The 18,989-nt window shown below is 36.5% G+C and overlaps 1 protein-coding gene across 1 annotated transcript; it reads right to left on the minus strand.

Moving 5' to 3' along the window:
• Positions 1-10,913: 10,913 nt before the first annotated feature.
• Positions 10,914-17,926, minus strand: LOC143910654 (zonadhesin-like). Its single transcript, XM_077429221.1, has 19 exons — positions 17,839-17,926; positions 17,524-17,691; positions 17,293-17,451; positions 17,025-17,219; positions 16,783-16,947; positions 16,384-16,578; positions 16,134-16,301; positions 15,861-16,055; positions 15,611-15,778; positions 15,338-15,532; positions 15,088-15,255; positions 13,663-13,857; positions 13,413-13,580; positions 13,144-13,338; positions 12,959-13,061; positions 12,374-12,438; positions 12,100-12,294; positions 11,338-11,505; positions 10,914-11,227 (listed from the first exon to the last, which is right to left on the minus strand). The coding sequence occupies exons 1-19, from the start codon at positions 17,909-17,911 to the stop codon at positions 11,043-11,045; spliced, it is 3,123 nt and encodes a 1,040-aa protein (XP_077285347.1). The 5' UTR covers positions 17,912-17,926; the 3' UTR covers positions 10,914-11,042.
• Positions 17,927-18,989: the final 1,063 nt, after the last annotated feature.

Genomic DNA, 18,989 nt, shown 5'->3' on the forward strand with positions numbered 1-18,989 from the left:
ATCTATGTACGTAGTAACAATAGATGAAGTTTTGTGATCATGCGAAAATTCGAACTCGAGATTTTGACGGATTCGAAATCGATCACTGATAACGTTTTCATGATCTAGAAAAAATGTGTGTGTGTCTGTGTGTGTGTATGTGTGTGTGTGTCTGTGTGTGTATATTTTGGGGATATTTTTAACACCGTTAGTCCTATCAAACTGAAACTTAGTATCGCTTACTGAAATTCTTATCGACACGACGTTAATTTTTTTCAAATTTTTAAGTTGACCGGAAATGGTACCTCCCCTTATAGGTGTCCTCTTTTTTTTAATTTTTTGAATTCCTTTATCTCCCAAACCACTAACTGAATCGGACTGAATTTTTTTTAAATATGATAGAAATAATAATTTTTATAATCTTATATTTTTTCAATATTTTTATCTGAACTGGAAGTAGTACTTTTACTCTAGAGAATCGAGGTTTTTTATGTTTTTCTCAGAAACATTTTGGTTTATTTAACTGAAATTTCATATCTAAAAGTTTAAGCTGAATACCAAGTTATTTATAAAATTTAGTAAGCATCCGTCAACCGGAAGTGGCAGTTTACTCTTGTTCGATTTTTCTTCCACTATTTTTTTCGACCCCTTAAATATGTATGCTCTTCACGATAAAATTCAAGTATAATTCTTGTATCAATGTGATGAAAATTAAAAAAATTCGGGTGTGACCAACCCATGACTTTATCTATGTATTTGAGGAATATAAGAAGGTTACAAAAAAAAAATTCGATATTGAACTGATGACTATGATAGCGATATAAATTGAGCGCAAATGTATGGAAACTTGCACAAAACAAAAGTTCTACTTCCGGTTGTCTGATCTTGTTCAAATTTTTTTTATTACTAAAAATCACTATCAGTATCATACTCATTAAATATCAAGAAAATAAAAATAATTTTAAAGGTCAAAATAAAGTAATAAAATATTGTTTTAAAAAAAAATACTACTTCCGGTTTACGAATTCTGACCAAAACCCTACCAGCTCTAAGTTAGTACATAAAGGAGAGAAATATAAATTTTCAGCTTAATACGTTCAGGGGTGCGGACAGAGTAGTGGGCACAACATTTTTGACCTTTCTACGAGGAAAAAAATCCCACTTCCGGTTCATTAAATTAAGTAATTTTTTTATTATTTTTACTTAAAATCACTATTTTTATTATACACAATAAATATCAAGAAGCTTAAAACAATTTAAAAGGTTAAAATTAAATAATGAAAAAATAATGAAATATTGTTTTAAAAAAAAATACTACTTCCGGTTTACGAATTCTGACCAAAACCCTACCAGCTCTAAGTTAGTACATAAAGGATAGAAATATAAATGTTCAGCTTAATACGTTTAGGGGTGCGGACAGAGTAGTGGGCACAACATTTTTGACCTTTCTACGAGGAAAAAATCCCACTTCCGGTTCATTAAATTAAGTAATTTTTTTTTTATTTTTACTTAAAATTTTTTCTTTAAAATACATGCATGTATTCACACACGGACTGGAATATGTTCAGAAAAATAAATTCGACGGATCAATAAATCTAATAGTGAAACTTAAAACCAAAGAAGATCTCAAACTATACTATACAAGACGAATATGGCATAGAACCAGAAATATTGTAGACAAATGAGAATTTAATCGCCTAAGTAACAATGTTAACCGATTTATTAAAGAGCACAAACAAAATTGTTTTGAAAAATATTTGAGAGGTCTGGGCTCTGCAGCCAATAAAAATTACTCACTATGGAAAGCAAATAGGAAATTCAAACAACCAATTCTACAAATACCACATCTGAAAAATACACAAGGACAGTGGATAAGACGCAACAAAGAAAAGGCTAAGCTATGTGCACTACACATAGATGCATTATTCCAACCATATACATATAATACATACATACATACAATCTGATGCTGATAATACGCCAATGAATACCACCTTAACTAATTAAAACTGTCACCCCCGACATCATACAGACCGATATCTTTATTGCCTGTGATCTCTAAGCTGTTTGAAAAATTATCATTGAAAAGACTCAAACCTTTAATTGATATTCACGACACCTAATATGGCTTTAGGTTTAAACACTCTTACATCGATAAAGTGCACCATGTTATTACAAAAATCGAATGATCATTAAAGGAAAAAATAAGTATTGTCTGGCTGTATTTCTTAATGTCTCGCAGACCTTCGACAGGGTATAGCACGAATGACTTATTTACAAAATCAGCAAGTTACTTGGAAATTATTGCAATCACTTGAGTCATACTTGTCTGGACGCAAATTCAGAGTCGCCCATGAGGAGGCATATACTGACTTTTTCACAGTCATTTCAGGGGTACCACAGGGAAGCGTGACAAGACCTATCCTGTACCTGAAACACACTTCTGAAATCCCAAAAAGCAAAGAGGCATTCATTGTAAATGACACAGTCATTATGTCATCGAGTCATAAGCGGAGGCGGTTGAATGCTTGCAGCGTGCACTTGACAAAATCAACCAATGGACCAAAATTTGTCAAGTTGAATGGAAAATATACTTTACATACACCTTATTGAGTTAAAAAATATGAAAAAAATAAGCTTATTTTTGAAAAAAACATTATTAAAGAGAGAAATTGAAAAAACAAAAATACAAAAAAGGGTATTTTTATAATATTTCATTTTTCTATTATTTTCATATACAACATGTATTTTTTTTTTCGTATTATTGTAATCTAATATATAATTTCTAAAAAGACTTTGTATGTACATATGTAATGTTGGTTGGGAATTGTTGGGAAAGTTTCTATGACGACATGAGGACGGGGGACGGGGGCGCCAGGGGGCTGGGAATGGGGGGTGGGGGGGCTTCGTAACGAGTCAAAATTTTATGACGACGAGTCGTTTTTTTTTTTCGATTCAAATAAATTTAATAAAAAAACAAATGAATATTTACTATTAGATTCACCATGTTTAAGCAGTTTGTATGTATTATAAATACTGAGCGAAGCCGGGTAAAACAACTAGTATATTATAATATTGAGTGGTTATAAATATATAATAATAACAATCAACTTTAGTTTTGAAAATTTTTCAAATTGCCGCAGGCAAAATTTTTTTACCACAATCTTCACATCGTCAACAAAAGTCGTCAATCAAACTGTATCACTTAACTTAATTTCTACCGACTGTCTTTTTACTTTATCTATGCACGTAGTAACAAGAGATTATGTTTTGTGATCATTTTGTGAACCTTTTATAATGTTTATTGAACTGAAATTTCATATCTAGAAGTTTAAGCTTAATACCAAGTTATGAATAAAATTTGGCAAGCATCCGTCAACCGGAAGCGGCAGTTTAATCTTGTTCGATTTCTTCCACTATTAGTTTTGACCCCTTAAATATGTATGCTCTTCACGATAAAATTCAAGTATAATCCTTGTATCATTGTGATGAAAAAAAAAAAAATTTAAGTGGGATTTTTTTCTCTTATAAAATTCTAAAATGTTGTGACCACACGGTTTTTCCATACCCCTTAACGTATCAAGTTGAAAAATTATATTTGTATTCTTTATGTATACATTTGGTAGCTCATCGGTCCAAAATTTCTCACGTGATTGGTCCATGTTGCTCGTATCACCAAAGTCCAAATTTGCTATAGCGGTCCTGTCTTCCTATGTCATATGGCCCAGCATCCTGCTGCAAACCAACGTCCAATTCAGAACGTGCACCTATGCCATGTCCCTGAAGAATCGCTCCCATCCTCACAAAAGTGACTTGGTCCATGTTTCTCGTGTCACCAACGTCCAAATTTGCTACGGTGGCCCTATCTTTCTATGTCATGTGGCCCAGCACCCTGCTGCAGACCAACGTTCAACCCAGAACGTGCTCCAAAACCATGTGCCTGAAGAATCGCCCCCATCCTCACAAAAGTGACGGTTGACCCTGAAAAATGTGCACCCAACATTCTGCCACTATGTTGACTGTGCTTCTTCCATTGACCCAAATTAAATCCATTTATTTCTGATGTATTTTCTCGTTACACCTGCGAGATGATCTAAGCACTCTGCTGCAACTGTCCATGTATTTTTCAAGGTACTCGTGTTTCCACTAGTTTCCAACTAGATTTTTTTTTCGATGTTGACGTCTATCAATTGTTCCGCTCTCTCTCGTTGAAGTCGCGATCTGGCGTTTCTTCGGTTTCAAATGCCCTCACGTGGTTCATCCAAGTCGCTCGTTTCACCAACGTCCAAATTTGTTGCGGTGGTCCCGGCTTCCTATGTCATGTGGCCCAGCATCCTGCTGCAGACCAACGTTCCATCCAGAACGTGCTTCCGATGCCATGCCCTCTGAAGCGTTGCCTCTATCCTCCCAAAAGTGACTTGGCTGACTCCGCCGACTGGAAAACCAACATTTATCCAATCTGATAAATGTGCCTCTTTGCCGTTGCATGGTTCCGATTGAAATTCATTATGTACCTTGTTATTTCCGACTCCTATGAGATTACACCTGTGATGAAACAGGTCGTTCTTTTCCAACTAGATTTTGCCGGCTAGTTGACGTCTCTCGTCCGCTATTAATTTTTCAATTACGTCTCGTTGAAGTCGTGGTCTGGTGTTTCTTCGGTTTCAAATGCTCCAACGTAGTTGATCCAAGTCGCTTGTTTCACCAACGTCCAAATTTGTTGCGGTGGTCCCATCTTCCTATGTGATTTGGCCCAGCATCCTGCTGCAGACCAACGTTCCACCCAGAACGTGCATTCGTTGCCATGGCCTCCCAAAATGGACTTGATTGACTCCGCCGACTGACCAACCAACATTTATCCAATCTGATAAATGTGCCTCTCTGCCGTTGCATGGTTCTGATTGAATTCCATTTCAATCCGTTTACTTTCGGACTCCTACGAGATGACACCTGTGATATAACAGGTGGTTAACTAGTTTCCAATTAGATTTTTTTTCCAGTTTGTTGACATCTGCCGTCATCAAACAGTTGAAGGGAATAGTGGTTTGTATCGATATCTCTCCGTTGTAGTTTATCTCCGCTCCTTTTCTGACGACGATGCTTTCCCGTGGATCGTCGTCACTAAAGCCCGGACAACCAAGGTGCCGTTAATTGTTCAAATGTTGTAAATGCATTGTTTGATTAAATAAAAAGGTTTGCCGAACCTTTTTTACAAAGCATTTACAACAATGGAACAATGAGCAGCACCTTGGCTATCCGTACTCTAGTCGTCACCTACAGCCGCTAATTCTTGGTACTTGCGGCGTAAGTAGACTGGCGAACTGCACTCGTCCCGGTCGCCCTTTGGATGACTCTGCAATTGCCGGATGCTGCCCTTCGTTGTTGCCATTGACAGCGTCTCATGTTGTCCTCTTCCGGCAGCACCTGTACGAATGCTCCTGCTTCGTACTCTCCTTCCGCCATCCCGATGCATTCTTGGCGGTAAACGCAGTTTATGTCAAGAATGCATATGAAATCCAGTTGCAGTGAGAACTGCAATTCGAAAACCGAATATGTGATGTTGATCTCCGCTCCTTTTCTGACGACGATGTTTTCCCGTGGATCGTCGTCACCAACAGCCGCTAATTCTTGGTACTTGCGGCGTAAGTGGACCGGTCAACTGCACTCGTCCCGGTCGACCTTTGGATGACTCTGCATTTGCCGGATGCTGCCCTTCGTTGAAAGTGTCTCAAGTTGTCCTCTCCCGGCAGCACCTGTACGAATGCTCCCGCTTCGTACCCTCATTCCGTCATCCCGATGACTTCTTGGTGGCCACCGCCGATAATGTCAAAGTCGAGTTGCAGTGATAACTGCAATTCGACAACCGAATATGTGATGTGAGATTCTGTGTGTTGCAGTGAAAACTGCATTTTTTTGTTTCGTGTCTCCATGTCTCGAACTCACTCCTACAGCTCCCAAGGATGGCTTTGCTGTAGCTTCTATTCCTTCGCTGGTGACTTTGTTCCACGGCCCATCTTGGATCCCACTTCTGACACCAGTGTTGCATAGGGGTGGGTGGAGGATCCAAGTAAAAGGCCAAAGTCGTTTCACAGCATTTATTGATGATTAAGGAGATACACGCATTGGCAGTGCTCCGTCCAGAATGTCTTTATATCGCCTAAGTACCGCCTTATAAGGGGCAGGTCTCTCAGGGCATCCGGTTACTTCCCTATTGTTTAGGCATGTACCCGGATATGTATTCCCACGACACCCAGTCCCACGGTATCGGTCACTTCTGCGAATGGCCACTTCGGTGGCCATTGTTTAGCCTACATGCACTTAGAGTCCTTAGAGCACTTAGAGATAATCCTTGAAACCAATTATAACGGTCACACAGTCTCTGGGATGCTACTCGGCCTAATCCAATTGCAACTACTCGGCGGTGAACGTAACAATATCAATATTATTTGTGTGTATTAAGCTCGCCCACACACCGATACATCCAATAATGATCATACACCGCGGTACTAATATAAAAAAGTGAGGCGTCTTTATGATTTTGTGCAGTACGGTTTTCGATGGAAGATTCTCGAGTGGGCGAAGGAGGGGGTGCGGGGAGGGAGCTCGCGCTAGAAGCTTGGTCTCGTACTGTCACTCCTGGCTGTACGAGATGTATGTACATATGTTGCGTCGTATGCGTGCGCCCGATACCTCTCACGTTTGGTCATTCCTTCTGCTTTCGTCTTTCTTTCTACACTTCTTACACTTTCTACATTTCTACACTTCCTTCTACACCTCACTGTAAGTTTTATTTCTTCAAATTTATTTGGAAAACTTATTTTTTTAAAAGCGATATTTGCACCTATTTTAGGAACAGAATCATGGCTCTAACTGTTAATTAAGTGTATCAAAATCAAGAGAAGCTGAGGCAATATTTTCAAGAACTTAAATTTTCTTCCGAAATTACCGATAACACAATAACAGATTCTACCAATTTATTTTATTTATTTAACCCTCATCACTGAGGATCGTGACTATGATGTCCGGTCAACCAGCTGCCTCCATTCAGTTCTAAATTCGGCCAGGCGAAGACTTGCTACCGTGGAAGCGCCCGTCGCTGCAGATACTTGGTCAGTCCAGCGTGCGGGGGATCTGTCTCTGGCTCTTCTGCCTTCGACGCTACCAACCACAACCAACCGCTCCAGGCTCTCCTCACCTCTTCGTGCAATGTGGCCGAAAAACTGCAATATACGTTTCAGGCATATTGTTGACAGTCTATCCTTGATTTTTAATTCTTCAAGAATAGACACATTCGTGCGTTTGTCGTCCAAGGCACGCGCAGTAGCCGTCTCCAGGACCACATCTCGAAGGCATCGATTCTCCGTCTATCCGCCGCCTTCATGGTCCACGTCTCGACACCATAAAGGCAGACAGAAAAAAGAGACTCTTCACGAGACGGATTTTGACAGCAGTTGTAATGGCTCTATTCTTCCAAATCTTCGTTAGTTGTGACATTGCTGATGTAATCCGGCGCCGTATTTCCAATTCGCTGCCGCCGTTGTTAGATATGATTGACCCCAGATAGACAAAATTATCGACCACCTCTATACCGTTTAAAGCTGAGTTGTTGTTTTGCAGCTGTTGGTGACGGTCAATTATCATAATTTTTGTTTTGGGGCGGTTTATCTGGAGGCCAAGCACACTACTCTGTCTCAACACGACGGATCAGTTCGGCCATTTCTTCATGATTATTAGCTATGAGCGTTGTGTCATCCGCATACCGAAGATTGGATAGCTTTTTTCCACCAATGGACACTCCACCCTTCCAACCATCCAGTGCTCTTCGCATTATATACTCTCCATATATATTAAATAGGTCTGGAGATAATATGCACCCTTGCCTTACTCCACGTTGTACTCGAAAATTTGTCGAGTTTAGCGAATTGATTCGAACTACTGCATTATTATCATTATTCGAACTCAGAATCGATCACTGATCACGTTTTCATGATCTAGAAAAAATGTGTGTGTGTGTGTGTGTGTGTGTGTGTGTCTGTGTGTGTGTCTGTGTGGGTGTGTATTTTGGGGATATTTTTAACACCGTTAGTCCTATCGAACTGAAACTTAGTATCGGTTACTAAAATTCTTATCGACACGACGTAAATTTTTTTCAAATTTTTAAGTTGACCGGAAGTGGTACCTCGCCTTATAGGTGTCCTCTTTTTTTAAGTTTTTGAATTCAATTATCTCCCAAACCACTAACTGAATCAGACTGAATTTTTTTTAAATATAATACAAATAATAATTTTTATAATCTTATATTTTTTAAATATTTCTATCTGAACCGGAAGCAGTACTTTTACTCTAGAGAATCGAAGTTTTTTATGTTTTTTTCAGAAACATTTTGGTTTATTGAACTGAAATTTCATATCTAGAAGTTTAAGTTTAATACCATGTTAAGTATAAAATTTAGTTAGCATCCGTCAACCGGAAGTAGCAGTTTACTCTTGTTCGATTTTTCTTCCACTATTTTTTTCGACCCCTTAAACATGTGTGTTCGTCACAAAAAAATATAAATAGTATAATTCTTGTATCAATTTGATGAAAATAAAAAAAAATTATTATATTTTATAAACCGGAAGTGGAATTTTTTTTCTCGTAGGAAGGTCAAAAATGTTGTGCCCACTACTCTGTCCACACCCCTGAACGTATTAAGCTGAAAATTTATATTTCTATCCTTTATGTACTAACTTAGAGCTGGTAGGGATTTGGTCAGAATTCGTAAACCGGAAATAGTATTTTTTTTTAAAACAATATTTCATTATTTTATTTTGACCTTTTAAATTGTTTTAAGCTTCTTGATATTTATTGTGTATAATAAAAATAGTAATTTTAAGTAAAAATAAAAAAAATCACTTAATTAATTGAACCGGAAGTGGGATTTTTTCCTCGTAGAAAGGTCAAAAATGTTGTGCCCACTACTCTGACCACACCCCTGAACGTATTAAGCTGAAAATTTATATTTCTATTTTTTATGTACTAACTTAGAGCTGGTAGGCTTTTGGTCAGAATTTGTTAACCGGAAGTAGTATTTTTTTTTAAAACAATATTTCATTATTTTATTTTGACCTGTAAAATTATTTTTATTTTCTTGATATTTAATGAGTATAATACTGGTAGTGATTTTTCGTAATAAAAAAAATTTGAACAAAATCTGACAACCGGAAGTAGAACTTTTGTTTTGTGCAAGTTTCCATACATTTGCGCTCAATTTGTATCACTATCATAGTCATCAGTTCAATATCGAATTTTGTTTTGTAACCTTCTTATATTCCTCAAATATATAGATAAAGTCATGGGTTGGTCACACCCGAATTTTTTTATTTTGGTTAGAACTTTTTCACAAGTTAATACCGCATTTAAAAATTATTTACAACCAAATGCAATCTAGTAATATCGATGCATTTTCAATTAAAGAAAACTTAATGCCATTATACAAATACGAGGTTATTATAGCGAATTGTCTTCATTACAGTCTCAAGAAACCAAAAATATGTGCGATGTTATTATTAAGGATATAAAAGAGACATACTTTTTCTATTCGATTAATGGCTGTGAAATTATTTAATCAAGAAAATTTTGAAAAGTACACAAAGAAAATGCCAACGGAATAACTACTACTAACCGTTGAATCATATCCAATGTTAAACAAAGAAAAGCTTCAGAGTGAATTAGAAGTGTTTTAGTCAAGGAAAGAAATGCATAGCTTTAATGATTTATTGACATTGTTAAAATTTATTTCTGCAAGCAATTTATGCAAAGTTCTTGAGGAAATAACAAAACTTATTCAAATTCTTCTCACAACTCCAATGACTAACGCTGAGCCAGAATGGTGTTTTTCGTCAATAAAAAAGATAAAGACATATATAAGAATCACATTGATTGACGGCTTCGTCTATGCGTCAATTGAAAAAAAAATTATCATAAATAATGAAAAATTTAACGAAAAGGTGATAGACCTTTTTTCAAAAAAAATGACAGAAGAATCAATTTTGTAATGAAATAAAAATACATATAATGTTTAATTTTAATAATTTTGATGTTAATAATAAAATATAATCTAAATAAACATTTTTTTTATTTTTTATCAACCGCAGCACCCCCAGATATCTTATCCACGAGCCGCCACTGCATATAACTATATAAGTAGTGCATAGCTTTCCGAGAGACTTCGTGATGAGGTCGAGTTCTCTTATTGGTCTCTCGCAAAAACGCTTATCTCGGATAGTATTTGGGACGATTTTAAGTCGAATCTGGGCTCTGGGTAACTAATCAAAAAAATAAAATAAAAACTGCTTGTAAATCAATGGATATAACTTGAAATTTTACTGGGGTGGCATAATTGACATCAGCGGCCCTATATAAATGTCCATGGTCGCAATCAATATTTCTTCGGTGTGATTTAAAGTTTAAACTAATTTTATTTTTTAAAATTCCCCCATATTTAAAAAATATTCCCCCTAGTAGTTTTATGATTGCTAGTAACTTAATTACTTATTACATGAAAATGAGTAATGTAATATACCTAAATACTAAAAATTCAAGAATTTATTAAAAAAAGAGGAAATTTAAATATTTCATTTGAACTAAAAAGCTTTTAGGACTTTATTTCTTCTACTGCGCCTGATAAATAACAAATATACAAGATCAGACGTGACTTGTTTTATTTCTGTATATTTTTATTGTCTGAGTGGCAGAGAAAAACTCATTCTAGGATTTTTTGTCAATTTGAGCCGGAATCAATGTGCTCGCGAACTGTATTGAAAGGCCGATCAACTTTAAAACATGAGTGCCTTATACAAATATATTAAGTCAAAAATTTTTATAATTTTTATTTTTGTACCCATAATAAAATAAAATAAAAAACAAAATTTGATAATAAAGACGACTTTATCGGAAAAATACAATTTTCAAATTTATATTTATAGTTTAATAAAATAAACAAAAAAAGGGGACGATCAGGCAATGTCTCTTCAAAAGGATAAGGAAATAGAAATGGAGGGAATTACATACATTTCTTAAATTTAATTCCCATATGTAGGGCATCGTGAAGGAAGTACACATGTTCCAGCCATATTTCTTAGGTATCCTGGTTTGCAGAAACATTTTTCTTGACATGGTAAATTACATACTTTGTTGGGAATGTCACAAGTACGATCGCAAGTTCCACATGACATATATACTTCGTTTGGATTACTGCAAATTACGGCTAAAATTTCAGAAAAAATCTTCATTAAGACACTGTACGTTTATTATATTTAATATTTGTAAACTAATAATTAAAAAAAAACCAATGCTGTTGAGTTATCTTGTACTTACGACAATTTGAGCGAATAATGCAAATTCCAGCTGAGTTTCGGACATAACCATTTTTGCAGGCACATTTAAACGTGGTGCAGTTGAAATTAGTTTGTGTTAAATTTTGACAGGTTTCATCGGAAGGAGCGGAACAATTTACTATGTGTTCGGTGACAGGGTTTGAGCAGCCTAAAGTTACGAGAAAATCATTTTTAATCTGCAACTTCGAATATAAAAATTATCGATGTAATTACAAACATTGGTCAACTGGAACACATGTGCCATTAGATAAGACGTAGCCTGTTTTACATTCGCATCTTGGTGTACAAGGTGGTGGGGGTATCGTAGGCGTGCAAACGGTAGTGATAGGTTTTAAAAGCGACTGGCAATCGACTTCTACTGAGCACTGAGCTGGGCACATGTTTAATACCTCGTTCACCGAACATATCGGTGCTACAAGATCATTATATTATGAGTTATTTTTATATGCATAAAAATAGCAAATTTCAATTTTAAATAAAAAAAAATCTTACGACAGCTCGAACGAATGATGCACACTCCAGCGGCGTTTCTTACATAGCCACTTCGACAAGCACACCTGAAATTAACGCAGTTACAGCTGCTTGGAACAACGCCCAGTCAATTTTCATCGCAAGGCTCCGAACAACTAACCACGTCTTCTGTTACTGGATTGGAGCAACCTAGATTAACAGGGATTTATCGAATAATTTACAATATGAATCGTAAGTAATAGTTCTTTGAATAGGCTAGGATTTTATTTACATTGGTCTTCTGGAACACATGTGCCATTTAATAAGACGTAGCCTGCTATACATTCGCATCTGGGGTTGCATGGTGGTGGTGGAATCAACGGTGAACAAGCTACAGTTACGGGGTTGAGAAGCGACTGGCAATCGTCTTCTACTGAGCACTGAGCTGGGCACATGTTTAGTACCTCGTTCGCCGAACATATCGGTGCTACAAGATCATTATATTATGAGTTATTTTTACATGTATAAAAAAAACAAATTTAAATTTTAAATAAAAAAATTCTTACGACAGCTTGAACGAATGATGCACACTCCAGCGGCGTTTCTTACATACCCACTTCGACAGGCACACCTAAAATTAACGCAGTTACAGCTGCTTGGAACAACGCCCAGGCAATTTTCATCGCAAGGCTCCGAACAACTAACCACGTGTTCTGTTACTGGATTGGAGCAACCTAGATTAACACATATTTATCGAATAATTTACAATTTGAAGCGTAAGTAATAGTTCTTTGAATAGGCTCGGGTTTTAATTACATTGATCTTTTGGAACACATATGCCATTTAATAAGACGTAGCCTGCTATACATTCGCATCTGGGGTTGCATGGTGGTGGTGGAATCAACGGTGAACAAGCTACAGTTACGGGGTTGAGAAGCGACTGGCAATCGTCTTCTACTGAGCACTGAGCTGGGCACATGTTTAGTACCTCGTTCGCCGAACATATCGGTGCTACAAGATCATTATATTATGAACTATTGATTTGCATAAGAATAAAAAAATTAAATTCCAAACAAAAGATCTTACGACAGCTTGAACGAATGATGCACACTCCCGCGGCGTTTCTTGCATAGCCACTTCGACAGGCACACCTGAAATTAACGCAGTTGCAGCTGCTTGGAACAACGCCTAGGCAATTTTCATCGCAAGGCTCGGAACAACTAACCACGTGTTCCGTTACAGGATTGGAGCAACCTAGATTCACAAAGAATTAGTAACTATTTTACAATTCGAAACGCAAATAATATTTCTTTGGATAGGCTACAATTTTATTTACATTGGTCTTCTGGAACACATGTGCCATTTAATAAGACGTAGCCTGCTATACATTCGCATCTGGGGTTGCACGGTGGTGGTGGAATCACCGGTGAACAAGCTACAGTTACGGGGTTGAGAAGCGACTGGCAATCGTCTTCTACTGAGCACTGACCTGGGCACATGTTTAGTACCTCGTTCGCCGAACAGATCGGTGCTACAAGATCAATTAATTATGAGCTTTTACATGCATAAGAATAAACAAATTAAATTGTAAACAAAAAATCTTACGACAGCTCGAACGAATGATGCACACTCCAGCAGCGTTTCTTACATACCCACTTCGACAGGCACACCTGAAATTGACGCAGTTACAGCTGCTTGGAACAACGCCCAGGCAATTTTCATCGCAAGGCTCCGAACAACTAACCACGTGTTCTGTTACTGGATTGGAGCAACCTAGATTAACACGGATTTATCGAATAATTTACAATATGAAACGTAAGTAATAGTTCTTTGAATAGGCTTGGATTTTAATTACATTGATCTTCTGGAACACATGTGCCATTTGATAAGACGTAGCCTGCTATACATTCGCATCTGGGGTTGCATGGTGGTGGTGGAATCACCGGTGAACAAGCTACAGTTACGGGGTTGAGAAGCGACTGGCAATCGTCTTCTACTGAGCACTGACCTGGGCACATGTTTAGTACCTCGTTCGCCGAACAGATCGGTGCTACAAGATCAATTCATTATGAGCTATTTTTATATGCATAAGAATAAACAAATTTACATATTAAACAAAAAAAATTCGGGTGTGACCAACCCATTACTTTATTTATGTATTTGAGGAATATAAGAAAGTCAAAAAACAAAATTCTATATTGCACCGTACAGACACATTCACACATACCGGCAGCATTATGAAAGACTTATAGCTAAGACAGCATTTTCGATACAAATTGAAAATGAATTAATAGGGATAATATATTAAATTATCTTTATATGAGAATTAAATAAAATTCCACTTAGAAAAATCATATTTCGACTATTCTTGTGGATTAATAACAAAAATTCTATTGATAACTGGCTTACCTCGATAAAATAAAAGATATAGAAAAATCGCGCGATTTAAAAAACACATACATATATCTCCGAATCTCGAGCCAATCAACACTTTTTATTACCAGATTCGTGCTCACTGGGCATTGATCTATAAGAAAAGTCATATCTCGTCTCTGAAACATTTTAAAAGTCGTCATTTGTCGAACAGTGTAATTATTCTTGAATTTTTTCGTGAAGATCACACATGCATAAGGGGTCGAAAAAAATAGTGGAAGAAAAATCGAACAAGAGTAAACTGCCACTTCCGGTTGAGGGATGCTTACCAAATTTTAAACATAACTTGGTATTATACTTAAACTTCTAGATATGAAATTTCAGTTCAATAAACTAAAAGGTTTCTGAGAAAAACATAAAAAGCCTCGATTCTCTAGAGTAAAAGTACTACTTCCGGTTCAGATAAAAATATTCAAAAAATATAAGGTTATAAAGATTATTATTTCTATTACATGTAAAAAAGATTTAATCCGATTAAGTTAACCGTTTTTTTGAGATAATTGAATTCAAAAATTTAAAAAAAGAGGACACCTATAAGGGGAGTTACCATTTCCGGTCAACATAAAAATTTGAAAAATATTTACGTCGTGTCGATAAGAATTTCAGTAATCGATGCTAAGTTTCAGTTCGATAGAAGTAACGGTGTTCAAAAAATCCCTTAAAATACACAGACACACACACACACACACACACACACACACACACACACACATTTTTCTAGATCATGAAAACGTGATCAGTAATCGATTCTGAGTTCGAATCAGTCAAAATCTCGAGTTCGAATTTTCGCATGATCACAAAACTTCATCTATTGTTACTACGTACAAAGATAAAGTAAAAATCTTACGACAGCTCGAACGAATGATGCATATTCCAGCGGCGTTTCTTACATACCCACTTCGACAGGCACACCTGAAATTGACACAGACACAGCTGCTTGGAACAACGCCTAGGCAATTTTCATCGCAAGGCTCCGAACAACTAACCTCGTGTTCTGTTACTGGATTGAAGCAACCTAGATTAACACATATTTATCGAATAATTTACAATTTGAAGCGTAAGTAATAGTTCTTTGAATAGGCTCGGATTTTAATTACATTGATCTTTTGGAACACATATGCCATTCAATAAGACGTAGCCTGCTTTACATTCGCATCTGGGGTTGCATGGTGGTGGTGGAATCACCGGTGAACAAGCTACAGTTACGGGGTTGAGAAGCGACTGGCAATCTACTTCTACTGAGCACTGATCTGGGCACATGTTTAGTACCTCGTTCGCCGAACATATCGGTGCTACATGATCATTATTTTATGAGTTATTTTTACATGCATAAAAATAGCAAATTTCAATTTTAAACAAAAAAATCTTACGACAGCTCGAACGAATGATGCACACCCCAGCAGCGTTTCTTACATACCCACTTCGACAGGCACACCTGAAATTGACGCAGTTACAGCTGCTTGGAACAACGCCCAGGCAATTTTCATCGCAAGGCTCCGAACAACTAACCACGTGTTCTGTTACTGGATTGGAGCAACCTAGATTAACAGGGATTTATCGAATAGCTTACAATATGAATCGTAAGTAATAGTTCTTTGAATAGGCTAGGATTTTATTTACATTGGTCTTCTGGAACACATGTGCCATTTAATAAGACGTAGCCTGCTATACATTCGCATCTGGGGTTGCATGGTGGTGGTGGAATCACCGGTGAACAAGCTACAGTTACGGGGTTGAGAAGCGACTGGCAATCGTCTTCTACTGAGCACTGACCTGGGCACATGTTTAGTACCTCGTTCGCCGAACAGATCGGTGCTACAAGATCAATTCATTATGAGCTATTTTTACATGCATAAGAATAAAAAAATTAAATTTTAAACAAAAAAATCTTACGACAGCTCGAACGAATGATGCACACCCCAGCAGCGTTTCTTACATACCCACTTCGACAGGCACACCTGAAATTGACGCAGTTACAGCTGCTTGGAACAACACCCAGGCAATTTTCATCGCAAGGCTCCGAACAACTAACCACGTGTTCTGTTACTGGATTGGAGCAACCTAGATTAACACCTATTTATCGAATAATTTACAATTTGAAGCGCAAGTAATAGTTCTTTGAATAGGCTAGGATTTGAATTACATTGATCTTCTGGAACACATGTGCCATTTAATAAGACGTAGCCTGCTTTACATTCGCATCTGGGGTTGCACGGTGGTGGTGGAATCACCGGTGAACAAGCTACAGTTACGGGGTTGAGAAGCGACTGACAATCGACTTCTACTGAGCACTGTGCTGGACACATGTTTAATACTTCATTAGCAGCACAGGTCGGCGCTATAAAATATACATAAGTTTATAAAATGTGCTAATTATTCAATAGAGCGTAATCACAAATTTATGTTTATACTATTAAAGTTTATCAAGATCGATTGGATCGCTCAAGTATAAAGTGTTAGTTCATTGTAGATGATAAACTTAAATTCGTCACATTTTCATGCCCAATACACCACTTGGGGTGTATTGGACATTATAACTTACGACAGGTCGATTGCAAAATACAGTTTCCAGTTGAGCTCCTCACATATCCACTTCTGCAGATACATTTGAAGTTTGTACAGTTGTGATAAACTTTTGCTCCTTGGCAGTTGATATCAAAAGACGTTGAACAGTTTGCAATTTGCTCTGTTATTGGATTTGAGCAACCTGGAATTTAATATACCGAGTTTTATATTGTAAAGTGGAGAGTTAATTTTTGTTAAATTATTGTTATAATTACATACATTGGTCAACTGGAACACATGTGCCATTTAATAAGACGTAACCTGGTTTACATTCGCATCTGGGTATGCAAGGTGGTGGTGGAATCAACGGTAAACAGGCTATAGCCACAGGGTTGAAAAGGGATCGGCAATCATCCGCAAATGAACATTGTGCAGGGCATACGTTGAGAACCTCGTTAGTGGTGCATTGTGGTGCTTAAGAGAAGTTCACAAAATTAATATTTTTTATTATTGTTGAAAACTTTAATAAAATGCAATTGTAACTTACGACATCGTGAAACTAGAATACAGTTTCCATTGAATCTTACATATCCTGGTTTACAGAAACAGCCTTCTGAACATGGACTACTGCTTGTAATATTTGGTTTGGTGCATGTGGCATCGCAAGAACATAATTTGTATACTTCATTAGTTCCATTACACTTTGCTGTAACATACATACTTTACTGTACATCCACTGAATATTTTTATAGAAATATTCTCGAATTCCTAAACTTACGGCAATTAGCAGGCAGAATGCATTTTTTATTATGTCGCACATAGCCTGGTTTGCAAAAGCAACCTGCAACACATGGTTTTATAGCTGGCCTAACAATCTGTATTTCACAGTTGGGATCACAAGTAGGACCGCACGTTTGATATAATTCGTAAGGATCTAAGCATTTAACTGAAAATATAATATACATAAAATTAAAAGTAATGAAACTGGAAAAAATACATGTATATATTTTTGGAATATCGTTTTATGCTGACAAAAAACGAAATTGAAAGATTTGTGAAATAATATAATTATGTAATAAAAAAATTGGAATACCGTATTTTGTAGTCGCGTCTGAAAATGATATTAAATTTAGCGCAACGAAAAGAGCACAAATATGTTTAATCATTTTTTTTGATAATGATCAATGTTAATTTGTTATGTTAGCCAATAAAATACGTACTATCATTGTTTGTCCTACATGCATTTGTACCACTATATATAATATTTTAAAAATATCAAAGAGATAATTTTTCGTGATCAATTATAGTAAAATTAAAGCTATTATAAAAATGTATCATGAAGTTGAAATTAAAGTCTTTCGAATATCACGAAAACACAATTTAATTTTTGTGATATCAGTTATCATATCGTAATAATAAAATAACACGAAGTAAGGTTTTACAAATATCATGAATTGTTTGTAATCGTGTGTAATTAAAAGTTTAAGTAACTTTTTGCTTTGACGATCGTCGTTTATAAATTCTCGATGATACAACATATTATGTAGATGTGTTTTCATATATGTACATACATATGATTCGATTTATTTTTTTTCGATTCATAGGCGCTGATTTGATTTTTTTCGATTCAATGGATTCACTCCCACGGGGGCGCAAGGGGTGTAGTCTCATGGAGCCCCGCCAGGGGCGCCACAGGGGGCGCAGCCCTAAAAGGCATTAGCTAAGGGGGGCGCAGAGGGGCGAAGCCCTAAACGGCAATAGCTAAGGGGGGCGCAGAAAGGCGAAGCCCTAGAAAGCAAAGGATCAGGGGGGCACCGAGGGTGAAGCCCTAGAAGGCAACAAAAGAAATTAAGATTTTTTTTGATATTTTTTATTTATTTTTTTGATTTTTTTTTGAATTTTTTTTTTGATTTTTTTTGAATTTTAATTTATTTTTTTTGATAAAATGTTTACTATTAGATTGATTAGATCATGTTTAAGCGGTTTATATTATAAATAGAGAAGCCGTGTAATACAGCTAGTATATTATAAAATTGAAATCATATTCAAATAGCAGTGACAAAGTAGGTGAGATGGTATTGCCAATTTTATGAGGAACCGTTTCAACAATGAAATCAGATAAATTGGCCAACTCTAATAGGAAAAATCAACTCAGAGTCTTAAATATCCAAATCTAATCAGCAGCACTGCAGAAATACTTCTGAATAAATTATTTTCATTTGAGGTCAACCCAGGGCTTGACCG

The sequence above is a fragment of the Arctopsyche grandis genome, chromosome 4 (genome assembly GCF_051622035.1).
Source record: "Arctopsyche grandis isolate Sample6627 chromosome 4, ASM5162203v2, whole genome shotgun sequence".
In the NCBI taxonomy this organism is placed as follows: Eukaryota; Metazoa; Arthropoda; class Insecta; order Trichoptera; family Hydropsychidae; genus Arctopsyche; species Arctopsyche grandis.

Excerpts from the sequence above, each read along its gene's own strand:
- LOC143910654 (XM_077429221.1), bottom strand. The coding sequence starts at position 17,911 with ATGATTAAACATATTTGTGCTCTTTTCGTTGCGCTAAATTTAATATCA. Across the intron at positions 15,779-15,860 it reads ATGTGTTCCAGAAGACCAAT|GTTGCTCCAATCCAGTAACA; the intron begins GTAAATAAAATC and ends CTGTTAATCTAG. Across the intron at positions 13,062-13,143 it reads ATGTGTTCCAGAAGACCAAT|GTTGCTCCAATCCTGTAACG; the intron begins GTAAATAAAATT and ends TTGTGAATCTAG.